At 44.2% G+C, this 23676-nt stretch overlaps 1 protein-coding gene across 3 annotated transcripts in view; it reads right to left on the bottom strand.

Moving 5' to 3' along the window:
• The window catches only part of CLIC5 (chloride intracellular channel 5), a 58558-nt gene extending 38540 nt beyond the window's left edge, over positions 1 to 20018 (bottom strand). The window contains exon 1 of one of the 3 annotated variants that reach the window (XM_083606686.1): positions 19463 to 20018. In XM_083606686.1, coding sequence (XP_083462812.1) covers positions 19463 to 19927 — 465 coding nt within the window. In that variant the 5' untranslated portion in view covers positions 19928 to 20018. Of the gene's footprint in view, positions 23 to 2851; positions 3228 to 19462 lie in introns of those variants that run through there. The other 2 variants (XM_083606687.1, XM_083606688.1) reach the window with 2 other exon arrangements.
• Positions 20019 to 23676: the final 3658 nt, after the last annotated feature.

Genomic DNA, 23676 nt, shown 5'->3' with positions numbered 1-23676 from the left:
CACCAGCAGTGACTGCTCTCTTCAGCATCTCAGTAGCAGGAGGCAACCCTCATTTTTTCTTTCCAGCAGACTACAGAATGTGGACAGGAAGTATTCTCCCTTCACTCTGGAGGCTGCTGGGAAGAAAACAAAATGGTGTTTTCCACTGCTTTTCATCTAGAAAAAGAAGGTGCCAATACCCTCAGAAAAAAGCACTGGTGTTTTCCCAGGCTCATTGGGCTCCAGGAACAGCAGCACCCCCAGGCCCACAAAACATGCCACTGTGGAAAAAATAGGCCATGGAGCGTGCACTGTTTTGATCCTCCCATAACACCACCAGTTGGAGACAGAAGAACTTCTGCCTCGGCCCTAATTTTATATCAGTTACAGATTTGCACTCACACTGCAGAGACAGGAAACTGAGGGTGCAATCCTATACCCCAGATTTATTTTCATTCTATGCCATCCTTCCTCCCAAACTGGAGCTCAGGATGGTGTACAATGTATTTAAAACACCATTACAAAATGTTTCACAATAACAACAAAACTAAAAATGCATAAATTCTTAAAAACTACAGTGTCAAATTTACAGTTGCTGGATCCCCGATATATTTAATTCTCAAAAGACCCAAGTGAATAAATAGATCTTAAGTGGCACTTGAAGAATAGTAGGGAAATGAGGGGGACCAGCCGTATTTCCCCAGGAAGGAGGTCCAAAGTCTCAGTGCTAGCTGGGTGACAGCCCTGCTATAAAATCCCCCTCTAGAGATGCCCCACCAGCAGAAATGCCCTGGTGCCAGGTCACACGATGGACCACCAGGCCAACCCAGAGTGGCCAGAACATGCCAGGATGAGGGTCAACGTGAGCCAATTCCTGTATTTCACCAGACCTTGGTCCTGCCCCAATTTTTGGCATGACATTGCACTGATTTTGGATGTGGTAAAGGTAAAAAACTCAACAGTGCTACCCACTGCCTCCTCCCCTGCCCAGGCTGTCAGGATTCAGACAAACTCTAGAACCAACCAAAGCACATCAACAGCAGGACGGAGTGCATGGCATGAGCCCATCTCTCTCTGGCCTCTCACTTGCACTCCGACCACGCAAGGGGAGACTTGGGTGGGGGCAACCAGAAGGGCCCTGGACAGAAGCAGCCTGGTCTCGTGACATACAGTGGTACCTCGGGTTAAGAACTTAATTCCTTCTGGAGGTCCGTTCTTCACCTGAAACTGTTCTTAACCTGAGGTGCCACTTTAGCTAATGGGGGCTCCTGTTGCCACTGCACTGCTGGAGCACAATTTCTGTTCTCATCCTGAAGCAAAGTTCTTAACCCGAGGTACTCTTTCTGGGTTAGCGGAGTCCGTAACCTGAAGCGTATGTAACCTGAAGCGTCTGTAACCCGAGGTACCACTGTACCTATAACAGCATATTGATAACATTTCTCTTTCCAGAATGCTTATGGATACCTTGTATCCAACACACGAACCACCACCCCCGTTCCTATAAGTGGGGGGTCAAAGAAAAATCACCCCACACAGGTATGCAAGGGAAGAGGGGGAGCTATGCTACAAAGCAGAACTGCTGCAGATGTGTCCCCCTTCTTTTGCCATATGTGAAAACTGTGCCCTGCCCCCAACAGCTGGGATTGGGGTCTCCCAGGCAGCAGACATAAGGTTAAGCAGGTGCTCTCACCTGCGGGTAAATAACAGCATCTCCCCTCCTGCCATTGCAACGACTGGAGACATTTGCTTTGGGCCCACAGAACAGAGCAGAGCAGTCCCAAGACACACTTCCCCTTCTTCAGGGAAGGCTCCAAGGGAGGAAGGCTGAGGCAGGGAAATGGAAAGAGCACACAAGCAGCAGCACTCTCTACCAAACCCCGGCATGTGCATCCAGAATGAGACACCATGTGCTGCAGCCACTGCTGGTTGCTTTCTGATGCTGCCTTCCTGCTCTCCCTTTGCTCTCCACAGGGCCCTGTCTAGCAGGAAAAGGGGCAGCACCACTTGCCCAGACCACATGGGAGCACACAGTTTGACCAGTAGCATTTCTTGCTATTTCTCCACAAGGATGCCAGCCTACTCATCTCTGCAGGCCCCGTGACTGCAAGCTGTGTGACAAGTGCAACCCTACTCAGCGTGGAGACGGAGGGTGAGGAACATGCCGCTCCTATCTGCAGGCAGGTGTCTTGTGTCTGCTGCTTATCAAGCTGAGCGGCTTGAGGAACTTCTGCTCTTTTACCTGCCTGAGGTACATGTAGTGACTTAACATGTGTGAAAATACGTCACATATAAAAAGCCACAAAAGCTTTCATTTTGTCCCAGTCAGTACCATTTTCAGTGAAGTTCACACAAGTGGAACCAAGCTATGACCAAAACACTTCAGCAGTGTGAACTGGTTCCACACAATAACAAAACCTGCCTATATTTTTACTTCTGCATGGACAATGGTAACACTGCAAATATATATTGAAGGGGAGAGGGTTCACAGAGATTTTCACATGCAGATGTGTGTGGTGCCAAAGGGGTTTCTGGGACGAGACCCTCCCTCCTGTTTCCTCAGAGGGACACGTTCTCTCTCACACTAATACAGAATTCAAAAGATGGAAGCAAGGCTCTTTCTGGTATTCCTGGCCCACGCGAGTGAGGATATTGTGGTACCGTAGACAACAAAGACTAGTGCAATAAGCAGGAAGGGAGGCAAACAACAGCACACAAGAGAACAAGCAAGAGAACAGAAGCACAAAACTGAAACACCTCCAAGGGAACACCGAGCTGTCAAAGTCAGCCCTGCCAGGCAGCAGCAGGAGAGTTCGGTGCATTCAGTGGAAGCCCAGCTGACAAGAGAGTTAAAGCATTTCCATGTCTCACCTACCTTTACAAAGAGCTCGATTTCAGGGTCCTTTCCTTCTCCATTTGCAGGAGATGAGTCTGTCATTTTTTACCCCCCCCCCCCCAGCTAGGAGGTGTTCTGCTTACACCACAAAGCAATAAAGGTTCCAGCTCCACAACAGCTATGCTTCCTTTTATAATAAGGGGGAAAAGAAAAGCCTTGCAATGCTTTCTTCCCCTCCTCTAAACCATCTCTTTGCTGTTTCTGAAACTTCTATTAGCAGAGAAAATAAATTTCCTAGCTGAAAATTTTCAAAAACGGGGAGAGGACTTATCAGAAGACTCTGCTACGGTTTAATGGTTCACAGGAGCAACAAGTGCTAACTGTGCTGCGTTGTGTTTCAGACTGCTCATCTGTCAGAGCTCTGGCTCACACAGCCAGCCCAAAATAGCCCCGTGCCAGAGAAGAGGGTGGAGTTAGCTCACAGGAGAGCAGAGAGCTATTGGTACCTCAGGACAAATAGTTTCTTTTCAACATTATATGGAAATCCATCCCCCACGTGTTTCCCTCTGCCACAGCTTTTACAACATGATATCAGAGTGTTTCTCAATGTTATCTTCCAAAGCATATTATTTTCATTACCCACATTTCGAGGGGACCTAAAGATGTGCACCCCAAGGTTCCTGCCGACGCTGCTCATTTTGCTGGCTCACAGAGCTAAAAACAAAACATGTCATTCTCTGCCTTTCATTCATTCTCCTATTCAGAGGCAGGCTACAGAGAGGGTCTCTGCAAACTCATAGAGTAATGTGACATATGCATAAAATACAATGCAGCAGGGAAGAGAAGACCATTTGGGGAACATAGAATGTGTGTATGAAGTGGGGAGTGGGAAGGTGGGCAAGGAATCTTCCTGCAGTTTTTTGTCTTACATTTTGAGATCGAAGCTTTCAAAACTGCACTGATATACTGATTTCTTAGAATTCTCGAGCAGTGGTGGGAAGAGGCTGCAAGCCATTTATATTGCATATTACTAGTTGAACTTTATTTAGCAATAAGAGCATAATCCATCTTTTTTAGGTATTACATTTCAACTATAATGTTTTTCCCCCTATACTGTTCTTACTTTATCCTGTGTTCTGCATTTTTACAGAAAAAGAACTGGAATGTATAAATTGGCTATTCCCATTCATTTAAAGCAGGGATGGATGACCTGTAGTCCTCTGGGTGTATACATATGAAAAATATAGCTTGAGACTCTTAATCTCAGGGTTGTCTGTTTGAGCTCTATGTGGGCTGAAAAATTCCTGCATTGTGGGGGGTTAGTCTAGATGACCCTCATGTTCCCTTCCAATGCTGCAGTTCTGTGGATCTATGATCCCCGTCTCACACAGTCTTCCTTCAAAGGGTTATAATTCAATGAATGATGACACCACGCTGGTTAAGCTCTGCCTGCTCCCTCAGGTTTGAAGTCACAGGGAAGCTTCCAGGCCTCTTCCTCAACACCTGGAAAGCTGTGTGGATAGGCAGCAAGAAGTGGAAGAGGGACCAGGGCCAGAGACAAGTGCAAAGTACAAACCTGCCGAATGAGAACTCTTCTGCCTAGAAGTCCCGTCAGTGAGCCTGTTCTGATCAACACGCGGTGCTCTTCCAGCCCCCGACCTTCTCTGTCACCTCCTCTGTGTATGTCAACGCAGAGCTCATCTGAATTGCGGCTGAACAAAACTGAACTATGTTTCACTGCCATTGCTTCTAACAAGAACAACAAAATCCCAGTAAGAGAAGCGTGGGGGACAAAATGCTCCTGCGGGGCATCAGTTTCTTTTGGAAAGACTTTTAATTTAACAGTAATGCTCATTTGGAAGGTGTTGTTGTTCGAATGCCAGGAGTTATCTAAACGCCATAATGAAACGCCAGGATCCTCCCTCCACGGAGGCTTAATAGAAACAGCTACCAAGTGCCTCAAGAATGCCCTTCGTGCCACAATTAACTTGGAAGAAAATCCCACCTGTTTCAACAGAGCTTGCACATGCCAGGCTTTCTTCTCAGAGGGGGGTCTGGCCTCCAACCCCACCTTTAAAAAAACCACCACCTTTTCTTGAGTGCAGCTTTTCCTACAGCACTATGTTGCAAACTATAGCTCTGCTTAGTTGGTCTAACAGGCTCTGTTAATTGTTTTAACTGGCCCTGTCAATGTTGCTGCTTTTGTTAGTTTTGGTTATTTGATATTATTGTATTCACGGTGCTTTTACAATATTGTGAGTTGCCATGGGAAGGCTATGCACCCAAAAGCAGCACCCAAATAATTGCACAAATGAATACAAAGTATTAAAAACTTACTTTCAAGTTATACCTAACACCACATATTAACAGCTCAATCATAACCATGTTTACACATATATTTTGTTTACTTCCAAATAATTTAACATCATTTGTCTGTTCAGTTTTGTGTATTGGAGGAGGGCTTGAATGGAAGTTTTCCTGAATTTTGCCAATAAGAGTTTTTATCATTTGTATCTCTTAGAGTGCTGAATGGCACCATTTAGTGGGAAGAAAGTCCAATGAAAATCCTCATTACATATTTTTACATGGCTGTTTATTTGTATATATTATAAACATTTATATATGGATGTTTTATGATAACTTATATTTGTATCGCCTAATAAAGGTTTGGTGTAGAAGAATAATTTTGCCAATGTGGAGGCACCTGAGGCACCCCCCCCCCCATGAAGCCTGCCCTCTTCCCTTGTCAAACTGAAACCCATTTTAACTAGAGCTATGCAGACCCCTAGAAATATTCCTAACCTTGTTGAAACTCTTTTGGCTTACATAAAAAAACTCAATTAGTCTGAGTAGGAACTTCCTAATTTATGTTAACATTTTTGCTTCAGGTGCTTTCAGGTGTGTTGTTTTCATTAATCTGCTGCTCCAGAGAAGCGGACACGGAGCAATGGATCCAAACTACAAGAAAGAAGATTCCACCTAAACATTAGGAAGAACTTCCTGACAGTAAGAGCTGTTCAACAGTGGAATTTGCTGCCAAGGAGTGTGGTGGAGTCTCCTTCTTTGGAGGTCTTTAAGCAGAGGCTTGACAACCATATGTCAGGTGTGCTCTGATGGTGTTTCCTGCTTGGCAGGGGGTTGGACTCGATGGCCCTTGTGGTCTCTTCCAACTCTATGATTCTATGATTCTAATCTGTAAGCCACTCTGGCAGTACTTCTAGCTGAAGAATAGGGTAAAATTGCTTTGAATGACGTCTGGTGACAACTCTTAATTGGAACCAACATCCAAATCTTAGCTCTTTTGTCCCATTTTTGCTATCCCAACTCCCTTGTGATGTACACAGCACTTCATAGACAGCCCTGACCAGTCTATGAAGATAGCCCAAGTGTTGTCATATTACATCCATGAATCCATCAGGGACTTCCGGGTTAGCACGAATGGCTAATAGCGGATTCCCTCCGAGCTCCGGAGGGAATCGGCTCTTCAGGAGTGGGGTCTTGCCGCTGCGGCGACGCGGGGACCCTTAGAAATCACAGGCGCGGAAGCCTGTGAACCTGGTGACTCGGCGGGCACCATTTGCACCCCCCCGACCTGTGAAGAAGCCTTTTTAAAGGCTTTGGAACGGGGGACGGGGTGAGTGGCGCGGTGCTGAGAGTCGACTGCTTCTCCTGGGGAGTGAAGCCGCGAGCCATGGTCGGAGGGCGCTGACTTTTTCCTGTGAATAATCGGACCCTAAAAGTAACAACCCGTGAGTAGTACGGAAATTGGACTTTTTAAGGAAATTTTCTTTGGAATTTGGCACGATCGGGGAAGGCACAAACAGGAAGTCCGCCTCCCCGCCTTGTAAAAGATCTAAAGCAAGGACTAGTTAACTAAGGTCGAGAGAATTGTCTTTTCAATAAAAGATATTAATTTCACGATTTGGCGATACAAGTATAAGTAATTGTGCTGGAGGATAAGAGTTAATTTTGAGAGTTGAAGTGCCGCCACCCCCGGACCCGGGAGCGATTCGCGAGAGAGCCTGCTGAGGAGATATAGAGAAGTTTGACAGCTGTCAAAATTAGCTGTCAAAAAGGAAAAAGAGAACTTTGTTTCTGCTGTCTCTGCTGGTTATATTTTGTTGAAAATAAGTAAGAACTGATACAAATTAACTTGACTTTTGGATTTTAACTGGAAAGAATACTAAGTTACCAAATCCCTCTAGAGGGGGATTTGGGATACTACAAGAATGGCTGAAAGAGGGAAAATTCAGGCTGGGCTGGACAGAGTATTTGTTCTCCTGGGAAAGTTACAAGGCCAAATTGAGGTTTTGTCTACAAATGTAACAACCTTGAGCTTAAAAGTAAATAACATTACGGAACTCGATAAGGACTTGACTCAGGAAGCCCATGCAGCTGGACAAAAAGAGAACTTTGAGAATTCTGAAAGTGTGGAGAAAGAGATATATGTTGTTTCTGAGGAGAAGGAAGGAGGAGCTGTAATTTTGTAAACGACAAAGGAGAGCCAGAGGCCTGATATCATGCTCATAAAGGGAAATAAGAAATCAAACCAAAGGCCTGACAGGATGACTACAAAGGAAAATAAGTATTGGATGATGAAATTCTGGTTTAAATTGGTGACGGAAGAATGGAGAGATCTCTTTGTGTGGAGACCTGAAGACCTATGGATTACAAATCTGATTAAAGTGGAAGCTGGAGTTTTTGTGATAATTGGACTTTTGGACCTTGCTTTTAAGTATGGAGGTCTGGCTGGAAGAAATTTGGACTTTATTGGGACAGAGCTCCTCCGAGATTTGGAGTTTAATATTAAGGACTATCAAAAAAACCGGCAGAGAGGAACTGAGAGAGAATTAAGAGCCTCGGACATGAGATCTCCAGGCTGATAGAAGATTAAGACTGGATATTTGTTGGGGATCGAAACCGGGAAAGGGGGTGGTGGGGTTTGAGAATCCAAAGGGTGTATAATTATGATCTGTCTTATTTTTTTTGTTTGGTTATTAATATGAAAATTGGGAAATTCGTGGAATGGAATTAGGGTCGACTTTAGGAAAAGGTTTGTGTATTGAGGTACAAATATTGATGTTTATAAGTTAAAATAAGTTTTAAAAAAATGAATTAAATATAAAAAGGTTAAAAATTGGGGATAGGAACTTGTTGAACAAACAACTTGAATTGGAATACAAGAAGGGGAGGTGTGGGGAAGTCTGGGAAATATGGTAATGAAAATATGGAATTGTAAATTTCATGTGTTTTTAAATTTTTTCTTTCTTTTTTTGCATTTTTTGTCCTTCTTGATTTTTTGTATTGAATTTGAAAAATCTTAATAAATATTTCATGAATCACTTAAATGTCAGTTAAACTTAAGAGCAACAGTTTATTTATACAGTCAAACCTCAGTTCCTGAACAGCTCCATTTTCAAACATTTCGGCTCCCAAACGCCAAAAACCCGGAAGTAAATGCTCTGGTTTTGAACATTTTTCGGAAGCTGAACATCCGACGCAGCTTCCGCTTGAGTGCAGGAAGCTCTTGCAACCAATTGGAAGCCACGCCTTGGTTGTCAAATGCTTTGGAAGCTGAATGGGCTTCTGGAACTGTTTACGTTCGACAACCAAGGCTTGACTGTATCCAACTCTTCTACTGAAGAGCAGCATAGAATATAATAATAAAGCCAAATAATGTAATAATTAAAAATGTAATGCAGCAATTTCTAAAAGCAATAGCAAAATACAGTTAACCCTTAAAACAAAATAAAACACAAGCCTTGGGGCAGCAAGTGTAAAATATGTTAAGACATTAAAAATTGCAACAAATAACCCAAGGAGTTAAGCAGCCAAGATGGACAAGGGTCAAAGGGATGAAACTTCGGTCACATCTGTCTTATTGGTGACCATTTTTTCTTTTGATAATGCATTCAGAATAATCTGCTAAGAAACAAATATTAGTGCACGCTCATCTTACTGCATCAGAACAGGCTGGTGAGCAAGGCCAATTAGTTATTATACCAATCCAGGTTTCAGATTACACAATATAAATGAATATAAACTCAGCTCCGCAAGGGCTTCAGCATTTGCCCTTATGAAGTATACAGCAGAATATGATCATGTCACCACATTAATAAAACAGGAAGGCTGCTCAAGAAATGGAATAATCACATTCTGTGCAAGAAAACTTCATTGTACTTCATCTTTAAGGTGTGATCATCTTTCATAGGCCTGAGCTAAGTACGACTTCACAGCAAAGACTTTTGATAAGGTGAGCGCAAGGCCAAGCATAAAGCACATCATTGCACAACAAAATTCTTTTTTTAAAAAAAGAACAACAACCTTTAGCTTGGGGGTTCTACACAAAGGGTGCATGGAGCCCATCAGCATCTCTGCTGCGTTGCCCCGTGGAAGAGGGAAAGGAGGCGAGGCGACTGCTTCTTCTCCCTGCTCATTAGCTTGGGGAGAGCAGCTGGAGAGGCAACCACAGCAAAGAGTGGCCCTGCCAGGGTTGGTAGGGGACCCTGGCACTGCCATGTGGACCCCTTTCTTCCTGGAGCCCATTCACCAAGCGGCAGCTCAGCAAGGGAGCAGGCAGCCGTGGAGGGAGCCTGGTCAGCTATATATCTTCTCACAGAGAACAGATAGGAAAGCTGCAGTAAAAAAAGCCCTTGGCCAGTTGTTAAAAACAAGGCCAAGGGCTGGTTATCATGCAATGGTCACTGTGGGGAAACCAGATTAAATGACCAGCTCCACTTAGTGCTTTCTGTACTGTAAAGAAAACTACTAAAGCTTTTCAGCAGTTGTGTAACTACTACCTAAAGTCCTGTATATGCTGAAGTGAGCATAGCCCTCCCCCCAATTCACCTTGTATATGCACATTTTTAAAAAATTCTCTCTTTAGAAAGTTACCACTCTCTGCTTCCAAGCTGTTCTATGTAAAACAAGCCTCAGTGTTACCTATTCATCATAATGGAGATGCCAAAGGAGGCTTTTCCCTTTGGGGCCAAAGTGCATGAAATACACACACAGAAGCCCCTTCAGAATGGATTAAACCCATCCAAGTCTTCAGGTGCAGGGCACCTTTATAGTTTTTTTTAAAAGTAAAACTAAAGTCTATATAACTTTTTGGGTTTTTTGGCAGAATTTGGATGCAATTCACACATATAGTCACCCCTTCTGAGGGGATGAAGCCTGCCCAATTTCAACAAAAGGAAAGAAAGGGGGAAAATCTCACCTCTCAAGCCTCTCAGAAGCTCGTTTGTCTGTAAATGCCTTGTTAGCAGCAAAACCTGCCTAGCAAATATTGAGAGTTTTCCATTTCTCCTTGTAACTTGGGGCACACACAGACCTCCTAATATACGCAAGGGCTCTCCATTCTCTACTATGAACATAGCTGTCAACTTTTCCCTTTTCTTGTGAGGAATCCTATTCGGAATAAGGGAATTTCCTTTTAAAAAGGGGGAATGTTGACAGCTATGACTATGAAGGAGAAAAACACTCTGCCTGTGTGGACAGAGCCCCTGCTCATGTGAATCTCAGTATATATGAGGCCTTATGAGGAACGGTTGAAGGAGCTGGGTCTGCTTGGTCTGGAAAAGAGGAGACTGAGAGGAGATATGAGAGACGTCTTCAGGTATCTCAAGGGCTGTCCCATGGAGGAGGGAGCAGGCTTGTTTTCTCCTGCTCTGGAGGGCAGGACTCAAAGCAATGGCTGCAAGTTACAAGAAAGGAGGTTGCAACTAAACATCAGGAAGAACTTTCTGACAGTAAGAGCTGTTGGACAGTGGAGCAGCCTCCCTCGCGAGGTAGTGGACTCTCCTTCCTTGGAGATATTTAAGCAGAAGCTGGATGGCCATCTCTCATGGATGCTTGAGCTGAGATTCCTGCATTGCAGGGGGGTTGGACTAGATGATCCTGGGGGTCCCTTCCAACTCTACGGTTCTATGATTCTATGATATATAGAAGCCACAAGATTGTAGTTCATGTATTGGCAAACCTACTAATGTGATTATTTAGAACCTAACTGTATACACATGCATTTAAATGCAGGAGTGCTCTGATGGTGTTTCCTGCTTGGCAGTGGGTTGGACTCGATGGTCCTTGTGGTCTCTTCCAATTCTATGATTCTATGATTCTATGATTCTATGATTCTAAATAGCACTGCAGCAAGTCTTCATTTCACTCCTGCTGTTTCCTGTTACAGCTTCCAGAGGGCACTATTTTGCTGTTTTATACCAGTGGCCAAAAAACCCGAATGAATGAAAAGGAAAAGAAACCTGATGACAAACTTTGCAAATCTTTCATATAATATGGGCTGGTGGTTTACCTGCAGCAGGGATGTATTATTTTGGATTGAATGCTCTCTGGACTGAATGCTCCCCCAAACACCCGCCAGGAAGGATCCACTTAGAAAACTGGACGTTAAGGGTAGGGATACAGAGTTTTATTTGGAAAGTGTGTGCAAAAGGAAGTCTGGGTGAGCCTCTAGTTAAAAATGGTTTGGGCACAGAAGTACATTTCCACACCTGAGTTCATCTTCTTCTTCTGAAACCCCCCATGTTAAGGGCTGGTACTAAAAGCACAGAAGTAATCTGAACCCAGCAGGATGCCAGGCATATAGTGCCAGTCCTATCATATAATAATAATAATAATAATAATAATAATAAGAAGAAGAAGAAGAAGAAGAAGAAGAAGAAGTAGTAGTTTATTTATACCCTGCCCTCCCACCAATGAAGTTACAATAAAACGTAATAGGAAGAAAAGGGAAAAAACAGTTAATTAAAATATGGGTTAAAATACAATTTAAAATGCAGCCTCATTTTAGTAGTAGCCCATAAATCAAAACCATAAGGGGAGGGAAACATAAGGGTCAGACTGAGTCCAAACCAAAGGCAGGCAGAACAGCTCTGTCTTGCAGGCCCTGCAGAAAGATGTCAAGTCCCGCAGGGCCCTGGTCTCTTGTGACAGAGCATTCCACCAAGTCGGAGCCAGTACTGAAAAGGCCCTGGCCCTAGTTGATAATAATAATAATAATAATAATTTATTATTTGTACCCCGCCCATCTGGCTGGGTTTCCCCAGCCACTCTGGGCGGCTTCCAACAAAGATGAAAGATACACTAAAATGTCACATATTAAAAACTTCCCTGAACAGGGCTGCCTTCAGATGTCTTCTGAATGTCAGGTAGATGTTTATCGCTTTGACATCTGATGGGAGGGCGTTCCACAGGGCGGGCGCCACTACCGAGAAGGCCCTCTGCCTGGTTCCCTGTAACTTGGCCTCTCGCAGTGAGGGAACCGCCAGGAGGCCCTCGTAGCTGGACCTCAGTGTCCGGGCAGAACGATGGGGGGGGAGACGCTCCTTCAGATATACTGGACCGAGGCCATTTAGGGCTTTAAAGGTCAGCACCAACACTTTGAATTGTGCTCGGAAACGTACTGGGAGCCAATGTAGGTCTTTCAAGACCGGTGTTATATGGTCTCAGCGGCCGCTCCAATCTAACCACCTTGCAGCTCGGGACCTCCAGAGTGTTGTTATTTGTGGACCTTAAGGTCCTCTGCGGGGCCCGTAGGAATGACTGCCGTTGAAAAAGAGAAGCTACCCCACGAGGCAATCAGCTCCATGACACACGGCTGCACTAATCCGGATAGCAGTAGAGATCTGGCTGATGGACACGACAATCTTGGACTGCAGCCTTTGAGTCAAAAGCTCCATTGCATTCTCTTACGTACATTTGCTACATTGACGTTCCTGGCTTGTGCCTATCCCAGTCTGCGCAAGTATCACATGACCATCGACATCCATGCAGATCAGAAATGGTCATCTCCTGCTTCTTTCACAATTCCTTCCAGCACAAATCCAACAGAGTGAGAAGAGTCAGTGTGCAGGGCCCTATAAAAGAGGACTCATTGACCAAGTATGGATCCTCTGGTGGCCAAAATAGAATCAACCATACAGAAGAAGAGGGACCAGTAGCCTTTGGAGAACTGGGGTGTTTGCAGAAGCACAGCAGGGAAAGCCCTGCGAAGGAGGGGAACCCCTGACTGCCCAGTAAGGACTGAGCATGCTCAGTGAGAATGACGAGCTCAGGGGTTTGACTGGCATTGTGCTGGCAGTGCTGCATACCTTCCATAAATGAATAATATCCTGACTGCTGACCTAGTGAGGAGTATCACTCTCTTGCTCTCCTTCGAGATCTGCTGCCCTTATTCATTTTTAATGTCACACCTTGATACTTTTGTGCTAAAGTTTCCACAAACTTTGCCAGTCTAATTAGTCCTTTTTTCACATATCATTTTAAAGCAATCTGAAACCATGGTTCCCTAACTCCAACCCCCCATGTGGACCACTTAAAAACCATTGAGGGTCTTGGTGGACCACTTAATGCTTTTTCTGACTGTTGTAGCAATGGTGAGGGACTGTGGCCGCGTTTGCATGTCCAAATCATGGCTTAACAATAACTCATGAACCTGCTGGCTCCAAAGGAAGAGGAGACTGCAGGCACTCTGCTCCTCACTGAGCCTTTTAGGTGCAGCAGCTAAGTCAAGGTTTGGCTTAGTATGCAGTTTGACCCCAGGATTGTGGTGAAGGTCCCATCAACTGGAGCCAAGATAAGAGGTCATAGTTAAGGAGGAGAGAGCTTAAACGTGAGCCGAAGGTTTGGACACTACAAGTTCCTCTCTGGGAGTCAGCACAGTCATTTGTTCTCAGGAAGTGAGTGACACGGGAAAGAGGCCTTTCACACAGGCCACTTAGTGCAGAGCCCTTTAGCTTCAGGCAGGAATAACAGGTTTCTACTGTCAAGGCTGAGCCACGGGCAGCAGTCCGAGATTAGCCAGAGGTTGGAAACCGAAAGCCAGCAGTCAGGATGGAAGAGGAACTTGCAGGACGACAGGAAGGCCCTGTTGCTCAATCACAACTCAACGGGAACAGGAGAGCTTTCCTGTGCAGGAGGGTCCAGTGGCCAGTCTGCAGCACACTGCTTGCCACAAAGACCAACTGTCCACCAATCCCCACAGCCCCTGGCATCCCCAGAGCTGGAAGATGGAGGCAGTTGAGGCCTGCCCAAAATGGGATGGATGCAGTTCCAGCGTGGGCTCATCACTCCTGGGTGCATCCTGACATGAAGTAAGCACAATGCAACTGGCAATATGTTTGAAAAAGCACCTTTCAGTGCTCAGACAACTGCGCTCACATGAGGGGGACAGCAGCCCCAGGCTCACTGGCCGGCCTCCTCTGTCACAGCCCCATTGACCGGGTCCTGTTTTGGAGTGGATGCTCTGAAGGAGGCAGACAGAGGGACTCCCCACATGGTGGAGAACCCTGACAAGGGCGCAGAATCACACAGGAAGCCTCAACGTGCACAGCAGGCTCCCTTCTGCAGAGCCATGTGGGGGGTGGAGCGGGGGGTGAGGAAGGCGAGGATGGGGTGACAGACCAAGGCCAGCAAGTGAAGCCTCATGCTTCCTCTCGTGTGAGTGTCATCGCAGGAGCACTTAATGCCTGAATAAGTTCCCTTATTTGCTGTGCTTGGAGCTTTTATACTCTTGCTATTCTTAGATATTATCAAGTATCGAGCACACAGCCAATCAGCTCTTGAGGCCTGAGAGAAACTTTGCCCCCTGCTCAACTGTTTTTCAGAGCCAGCGGAGAAAGGAGCCAAAGAAAAGGCTTTATTGCTACAGTCGTCAGTAATTAGACCTATCATGGACACCAGCTGAATCAACAGCAATGCAATGTTCAGAGGAATGAATATGTGAAATTAATTGCTCTTATCGGAGGAATTAGTTGCTTCTGATCAAACTGCTGCATGCTTTACTGCCATCTCAGTGTGCTTCACGTTTATGAGAAGGAAGGATATAGCACCTCAAAATGGCAGTGAAAACAATGAAGCAGCCATTTAAAGAATACTTTACGCTGAATGAGCATAGTTCCTCAGAACTTTCAATGTTTCTTCTGAGTAAGCAATTACACAGTCAAGACTTGGTTATGTATATGGCGTTTATTGACCTGACTAAGGACTTTGACACTGTAAATTGCCCTGCCCTGTGGACTGTCCTTCTGAAAACTGGCTGCCCAGATAAATTTGTGAACATCATTCAGCTCCTCCATGATAATATGACAGCAACAATCGCAGATAACAATGGCTCTCAAAGTGAACCATTCACAGTGGGATCAGGTGTTAAATGGGGTTGTGTTATTGCCCAAACTCTATTTTTTTCATTGCCATGATCCTACAACTGTCGAAGGGAAGCTCCCCACTGCGGTAGAAATCAAAGCTCTTTAATCTGAGCAGGCTGAAAGCAAAGAGTAAGATTACCATAACTTCCAACACAGTTGGACAACGTAGTGTGTGCACACTCAGAGGGTGACCTCCAAATCATCCTAAATATATTCACAGCTTAAGGAAAGCTTGGCTTATTGCTCAACATCCAAAAAACCAAAGTGCTGCACCAACAAGCACAAAACAACCCCTCTGCAAATCCAACTCAGTGGTGTAACGTTCAAAAGTGTTGATCACTTCTCCTACATGGGCAGTTACGTTTCCACAAGGGCCAACATTGATGCCGAAATCCAGCATTGCCAGAGTTCTGTGAATGCAGCTTTTCCCGACTGAAGGGCAGAGAGTTTGAGGAGGGAAATCAAAATGCTTGTTTACAAAGCTATTGTACTACCAACCTTACTGTATGCTTGTGAAACATGGACCACTTATAAACACAATCTCCAACTCCTCAAAAGATTCCATCAATGGTGTCTCCAAAAATTTTTACACATCACTTGGGAAGACAGGCAAACTAATGCCAGTGTACTGGAAGAAGCAAAGATCACCAGTGTCAAAGCAATGATTCTTCAGTATCAACTTCGTTGGGCTGGTCATAATGTTCGGATGCCTGACTATCGTCTTCCAAAGCAACTACTCTATTCCCAGCTTAAGAATGAAAAGTGTAATACTGGTGGTCAACAAAAGAGGTTTAAAGACTCTCTCAAGGCAATTCTAAAAAAAAAAAAGTAGTAGTATAAACACTGAGAACTGGGAAACACTGGCCTGCAAGTGCTCCAATTGGAGAAGAGCCTTGACCAAAGGTGTCATAGACTTTGAAGACACTCGAACTCAGGACGCAAGGGAGAAACGTGCCAAGAGGAAGGCACGCTTGGCAAATCCTCACCGTGACCAACTCCCACCCGGAAACCAATGTCCCCACTGTGGAAGGATGTGTGGATTCAGAATTGGCCCTCACAGTCACTTATGGACTCACTGTTAAAACCATGTTCATAGAAGACAATCTTACTCGACTACAAGTGATCGCCAAAGAAGAAGACTGTTGCAAAACTCTTGTCCGGGCAGAAACAATGCGGCAGTGCTGCAATGCTCTTAATATGCATGCAGCTTAATGTAAACAACCCACCATAAGCAATTTTTACTATTTTTATAATACCTACCCTGGCTCAATATACAAACTTGTGGCTCACAATTAAAAGTGGTCATACCATCATAAAATATGATATGCAAAAGAGCAGGTGAGAGAAAATGTAAGGTCTGATCCGCAAGCATTGAGAGATTTGCGAATCACTTGATTTTGTGTATAAAACACACCCCATGGAAACCTTTGTTCATTCTCTGCAAGTTCAGACATGCCACAAACACTCAGAAACTATTTGTTAGCTTTGTGGGTTTCTCCCGAAACAGTCTTTGTAAAGCAAACTAGTGTGATATGGGACAGGCCTGTGTGGGGGACACGGTGTTAAAATTATGGAACCAATAGTAATAAATCAAGTCAGCTAAAAATGGCCATTAAATGGCCAGGCTTATATTGTGGGGGGGAGATGTTCACACGGGCATTCTTCCCACCCTCAACAACTGGTATCATAGGCTGCAATCCTACATTCAGGGAGTAAGCACCAATGAACAGAGCAGAAGTTACTGCCAAGTAAACATGCATAGGCTTCGCATGCAAATATCTGTATATCAAGGTCCATCAATGTTGATTGCCTAGTGAGTTTTCTCCTTGTAAAATGTATCTTTCACTATCCTGTTTTATTAGGGAAGTACACCAGACTGGTACTAGAGAGTAGCACTGGGAGACTTCTGTTTGAACCCCACCCACCCACCCACCATGGCAGTTGATTTATGGATCCTTCAGGGATCTATTCTGTCCCCAATGCTACTTAACTATATGAAGCTACTGAGTGAGGTCAATTGTGCCACTCTTATTTGAGAATAGTTAAACTGCTGTTTCTATTGCACTTTAATGATGTTTCTGTGTTTTAAGAGCTTGGTTTTATGGAATTTTATTGTTTCCTGTTCTGATCTGTGGATGTTTGGTAGCATATAAATATGCTAAATAAATAAAATAACTTTGAAAGTAAACATTGCTAATCACTACATATAAAATATTTAAAAGTGTATCTCAGGTATGTGCATGTGATGCCCACAGAACTTTCAGGGATTTTCTGTAATGATTGGTGTGAATTAGCATTTGCATTATTATCTCTTAGGTGCTCTGCCAATATTATCATATCTGTTCAGTAGTGCCGAGAGCACTCTTATCAGCTACAAAATAAAAATGCATTTTCTGTCAGAGTGGCACTGGGAGCTGCCAACACGCCAGTTAGCTAATGAGCACAGTGCATCTCCCAGGAAGCATTCACAAGGCAGGACCCTCAAAGCTCTCCAGGCCAGGGCGCATGGCTTTCAGATGTTGGACAGAGCTCACTGGTGGTGGTGTTTTCCCCTTCCTGGGGAACCAGCATCACCCCTTAAGGCTCCATCACTCTGTCCCCATTAAGTACACAAATGGACAGCAGTGCGACAGGTAGGTGCTGTTGTCTTTATTTATTTTACATTTCATGAACAATCCTAGCTTAGGTTCCCCTAACACTTTTTATCATTAGTAAACACATTAGGCATGCTTTAAAGCTGTTTTTTCTGTTAGCATATATTTTCCTTTCAGTAAAGAAGTAAGGGAGCAATCCAAATCAGATCAAGCAGGATGTGTGGAGTTAGGAACAGGCACATCTCTAGTTGGGCTCAGAAGGGGCTCATCCGGATGAAGTTCTACATCCTCAGCCAGAGATGCATCGGTATAAGTCCTCCTTCCAGCAAATCAGGCTGAGCAGAGGGCAGGATAAATGCTGAAAAGGGGGCATGGATGGGATGGGGCAGACAGACCCCTGTTCCAAACTTTGTTCAGCTTGGTGACACGATCTAGCAACCCAGCAGAAGGTGCACTGGCAAAAGAGTGGTGTCTAAAGGCTTGCTTTCCCTCTGCTAGGCTTAGCGACAGGGCTGGCCCTCCCATAAGGCAAGGTGAGGCAACTGCCTCAGGCGGCAGGATTCACAGGGGCAACACAGCTGGCCTCCAATGAATGCATTGCCTGCTGCAGAATGTTCTTTGGCGCCCAGATCTGCTGCCTCCTTGCCATCCTTGCCCCCAATGCCATCTTCCCAGCAGCCTCTCCGTGAATAGGAGCTGCTGTGGGTCTCCTTCCACCACTAGGCAAGAAAAGGCAGGGGCTGCCCTCCGGGGTCTCCTGGGGTCTGCACCTGCCCAGCACGATTCAGACAGCCCCCCAATGACTTTGATTCCCACTTCAGCTGTCAGCTAAGGCTTATTTGATTCCCTGCTTGCTCCCAATGTAGATCTTTACTTCCTCCTCCTTCCCTGGTGAGGGAAGCCAAAGCCATTTTGTCGTTTGTCTCAGGTGCCAAAATGTATTGGGCCAGCCCTGCTCAGCAGCAGCCCTTCTCCTGAATGAAGTTTGAAGTTGCATCATTTACCCCAGTGTAATCCACTGAAAAGAATTTCCTATAGTTTGGATTACTCTGTTATATGTGATATATGCACCAATGGATCCTGCCCCTGCAAGTGTTACGTGGTAATCTACCTAGTGCTCAAAGGAGGGAGAACAGGATTCCTTGCACATTCTGTCTTCTGATAGAGAGAAGGCTCTTCATCAGGGATCTGTGAAGTGTTTTGCCCATTCCCTCACCATGAATGATTGCAACAGAGGCATCACTTAGGAAGCCAGCACAGCCCATGGCTTGTCAATTCATGCACAATGGCACAAAAGCACTTCTCCCCAGACACCAGGCAAACATAGCAAAGTACAAGCTTTTCTCAAGAGAGCATTATGTCAGAAAAGTGACCCTGGAAATAGCCATGAAAGAGCAGAGGGACAGTCTGAAATCACACAGGTACAGTTTTACGGCTGAAGCCAATCAGGTCTGACTGTGCAAACTGCCTGGACAGAAGACTGCCTGAGACCCTTTCCAAGCTGGGCTGAGCAATTCACAAGGACAAATCATGCACATACTTAATATAACTAATAACTACTACATAATTTGAAGTTATACTGTAGGAAAGCACGAGCTCTAAAGTGTGTTATTTTCTTCTGCAAAGCACAAGTCCGCCAATAGCTCAAATATGATCACAATTATTATGGTAGTTTACAGGTTGATCAAATGTCCAAACCAGTTAGCAATGGGCAATTGTTGAGTAGCTTGCTTTTGAGTTACAAAAAGATTTCATCAGACAAAACAGCAAAGAAACAAGCAAATCTAATACAGACATTCTCCCCTCCCCCCGTGTCCGGCCCCCCACCCCCCAGTTAGGGAAATCTTAGTCTCATTCACATAATTGTGTATATACTTGGAAAAAGAACCTACCTTAATGATGAGGGAAAGCTGAAGGTCCTCTTTCTGAAAGTTGTTTTCTTCTGAATTATTATTGCTGGGCAATCTGATGGTATTTTGAGCATTTCTGGCCATGCTGTGGATCTTCTTTAGAATGTGATCGGTTGAAGACGCTTTATTTGCAGAGGAGCTCCCTTTGTCACTTTGTGTTGGGCTAAGCAGCTGCATCTCCTCCTGATGTTGCTGACCTTCCAGAGCAAAAATCTCTCTCTGAAAGGAATTTCGTTCTTCTTTCCCATTGCAGCTATACTGAGATGACAGAGAATCCACATAGCTATTTTCCAGGCTCTCTCCACTTCTCATGTCCATGCAGTCTGCCACAGCCTTAAAAGAAAGGCATGCTAGGTCTTCACTGATTTGATCATAAACTTGTTCCGCTTCCTCTGAATTTGGAATTCCACAGAGCCTAGCATTCTCTGTGTTTCCCACATATTCCATGCTGGGCAGTTAGTTAAATCAGCTGCTTCGGTGATCTCTGAGACTTGGAACTAACTTGGCAACCGTGACAGATAAACAGTGAGAGTAAGCAATGTTTGTGGTATACTTTCTGAATGCATTGTTACACGTGACAGATTACCAGCAATCATTTACAGACAGCTTTAAATCAACACTCTCCTGACTTGCTCCCCTTTAACCCTTGCACTGTTCAAAGTACCTACACACGCTTCTCAAAATAATTTAATGCTCCATTTTTACACCATGGTTTTTGTAAAAATGGGAGGACTAATAAAATGTAATTATTTTCACCTGGTTTTGTTGGGATTTATCTCTTATCTATCAAAACACACACACACTTTTACCATTTGAAGACTGAAAGCAACAGCAGCAAATGTTTGCTGGGTTGTTTTCTGTTCTGGATATAGGATGAATTCCCTTGTCATCTCATGTAGGGACCCAGTATCACGCCAGTCTCAGAGAAGAAGAAGAAGTAGTAGTAGTAGTAGTAGTAGTAGTAGTAGTTTTATTTATACCCAGCCACTCTGGGTGGTTTCCAGCACATAAAACATAATAAAACATCAAACATTAAAAACTACCCACTACAGGGCTCCCTTCAGATGTCTTCTAAAAGTTCCATAGGTTTTTATCTCCTTGACATCTGATGGGATGGTGTTCCACAAGTGTGCAAGAAAAACTGCATTAACTGAGTTTGTAAGTGTTGTAAATAAAAATATGCCCTTTTCCCTCATGGGGTATCCAAGAGCCCTATAGAGTCCTTACATAGGTTCCCTATTGGTAGGAGAAAATAACAGAGGCCAACCAGAGAATATTGAGAAGCAAAGCAGCTAGTAAACTTGATCTTTATTGATCTGTTGCAACAGGGTGCTCCCCTTCACATGCAGGAAAGGAGGAGGACCCAGAAAAATGGCATGCAAGGCCTTATAAAGACTTTTGAAATTCCCATCCTGTAGATCAAGACCACCCCCAGAAACATCATACATACATCACAGAAAAGGTGGTCTTAAAACAGAAATTTTAATATTGTTTTTCTCCTGTTTTTGTTTATCTCCTGTCTGGGAGGTTACTTGATTGGATTTCCTGGGTAGCCTGGCCAGTCTTTTGTAATGATAAATACTTAGTTCCTGGGCCAGGTCACAGGCTCACACCCTTATTCAAACACAGACATACCCTTAATACAGGATTTGTGAAGGAAAAGACAATGGGGGGGGGGGGCTTTTCCAGTTTGACCTTGCAGAGAAAACATTTGCTCAGTTTAGGAATCAAAATGGTTCCAGGTTGGCCTTCCTGTGCTGACCTGTGTATGTGCTTGGTTGGTACACTTATGAACATTACCATATATCTAAGACCATAAAATTCCTATCACATAAGACAAACACGAGGACTCTTACAAACATTCCTAAACAATTAGGACTGGGGTACATTCATATGATAGGGGTGGGGGGAAATGGAATCACGATTGAGATGTTTTGATAACACACAGCTTTCTCTGTAACACCTGAGTTGGGAGAGACTGTGCAGCTTTTTGGTGCCTGGATAGTGGTGGACTCGGTGATGGTGAATAAGCTAAACCTGAATCTTGAAAAGACAGAGCCTTGGTGGGTTACTCCCTTTTCCAAGAACTGGGGACTGTTCTCTGTGGTATTGCACTCCCCCTTGTAGACTGTGGGTAGAGTTTGAGAAAACTATGCTGGTGCAAGTCCAGGTGGAAACCACAGCTGAGTGCCTTTCACCAGCTTTGGCTGGCTCCCCGTATGGCTGTCCCTGAACAGGCCGTGTCTGGCTACTATTGGTGATTTCATGGCTGAATCAGCACAATTCCCTCTACAAGGCTGCCTTAAGGTCTGGCTCAGAAGCTGCAGTTGGCACAGAACACTTTTGGGGACATCTCACAAACAATGCAGGTGTTGAAAGCTCTGAACTGACTGCCAACTGACTTCAGTAGCACTACTGAAGCCCATTTATAGTTCACATTTTGACATAAAAAACTCTAGGCAGCTCAGGACTGGAACCTGAAAGACAGCCTGCTTCCTCATGCACCTGCCAGGACTTTGAGGTCATCAGGGAACGATGCCTGTCTCGCATTGCCACAGTTCTCTGAAATACAGTATGTGGCAACTCATAAGAGGGCACCTCCAACTCTTGAATGTTCTCTCTTCTCAGATATGAGCAGTACCAACACTATTTACAAGAAATACTGTTTTGCTTTATTTGTGATGTTCCTCACTCTGGTACAGTGTGAATAACAATGAAGAGCAAGATATATATAATTTAAATAAAGACATGCACCAACCCACACCAAATGACAAACCCTGTTCAATAATTTGCAGTTTGCTCTATTCCTCCACTGCAAAATATACTTTGAAACTATTCCCTTCCCTACTTGCTCACAAAAAGCTTCCTTTGAGAAGAGTCTGTTATTTTAGTTTTGTCCTAGTGGAGGAATTCCAGTATGCAAAGGATGCGAGAACGTTTGTAGAAATGTAAAGTATTGCACTTGGGCAAAAAAAATGAGAGGCACAAATACAAGATGGGTGACACCTGGCTTGAGAGCACTACATGTGAAAAGGATCTAGGAGTCTTGGTTGACCACAAACTTGACATGAGCCAACAGCGTGACGTGGCAGCTAAAAAAGCCAATGCAATTCTGGGCTGCATCAATAGGAGTATAGCATCTAGATCAAGGGAAGTAATAGTGCCACTGTATTCTGCTCTGGTCAGACCTCACCTGGAGTACTGTGTCCAGTTCTGGGCACCACAGTTCAAGAAGGACACTGACAAACTGGAACGTGTCCAGAGGAGGGCAACCAAAATGGTCAAAGGCCTGGAAACGATGCCTTATGAGGAACGGCTAAGGGAGCTGGGCATGTTTAGCCTGGAGAAGAGGAGGTTAAGGGGTGATATGATAGCCATGTTCAAATATATAAAAGGGTGTCACATAGAGGAGGGAGAAAGGTTGTTTTCTGCTGCTCCAGAGAAGCGGACACGGAGCAATGGATCCAAACTACAAGAAAGAAGATTCCACCTAAACATTAGGAAGAACTTCCTGACAGTAGGAGCTGTTCGACAGTGGAATTTGCTGCCAAGGAGTGTGGTGGAGTCTCCTTCTTTGGAGGTCTTTAAGCAGAGGCTTGACAACCATATGTCAGGAGTGCTCTGATGGTGTTTCCTGCTTGGCAGGGGGTTGGACTCGATGGCCCTTGTGGTCTCTTCCAACTCTATGATTCTATGATTCTAGATGTACATGACATCCTAGGTGGATTAGTTGCTTATACCTTGTGGAGAAGGGAATATATATATATATATATGTGTATGTATATATATATATATATATATATATATATATATATATATGAATGAGATGGGTATTTTGTCAGTCTTCAAACTATCAATCATCTCAACTTGACAAAACTAAACTTTCACTATATATCTATATCTCAATATACAAATCCATAACTGAAGTTGGAATAAGCTATGAAACTTCCAGATAGCTTATTCTTATTTAGTTAAAACTAAAAAACAATTTAAAATAGTTTATTAAGATTCATGAGGGGTTTTTATAATTAGTTACTGTGCATAAATGCAATTCGAGTACCAATTGTCAAGGCAGTGACTTATCTTATTATACTTAATTGCCTCATTTATCCCAGTCACATCTAAATTAACCACATAAAAAGAGGAAGCTGTACAACACTACATATAATACCTCCTCATGTAAAAATAAAAATAAT

The sequence above is a fragment of the Podarcis filfolensis genome (assembly GCF_964270895.1).
Source record: "Podarcis filfolensis genome assembly, chromosome: 3".
In the NCBI taxonomy this organism is placed as follows: Eukaryota; Metazoa; Chordata; class Lepidosauria; order Squamata; family Lacertidae; genus Podarcis; species Podarcis filfolensis.
Note: the sequence above shows the minus strand (reverse complement) of the source record. Positions and strands in the feature narration are given on the sequence as shown.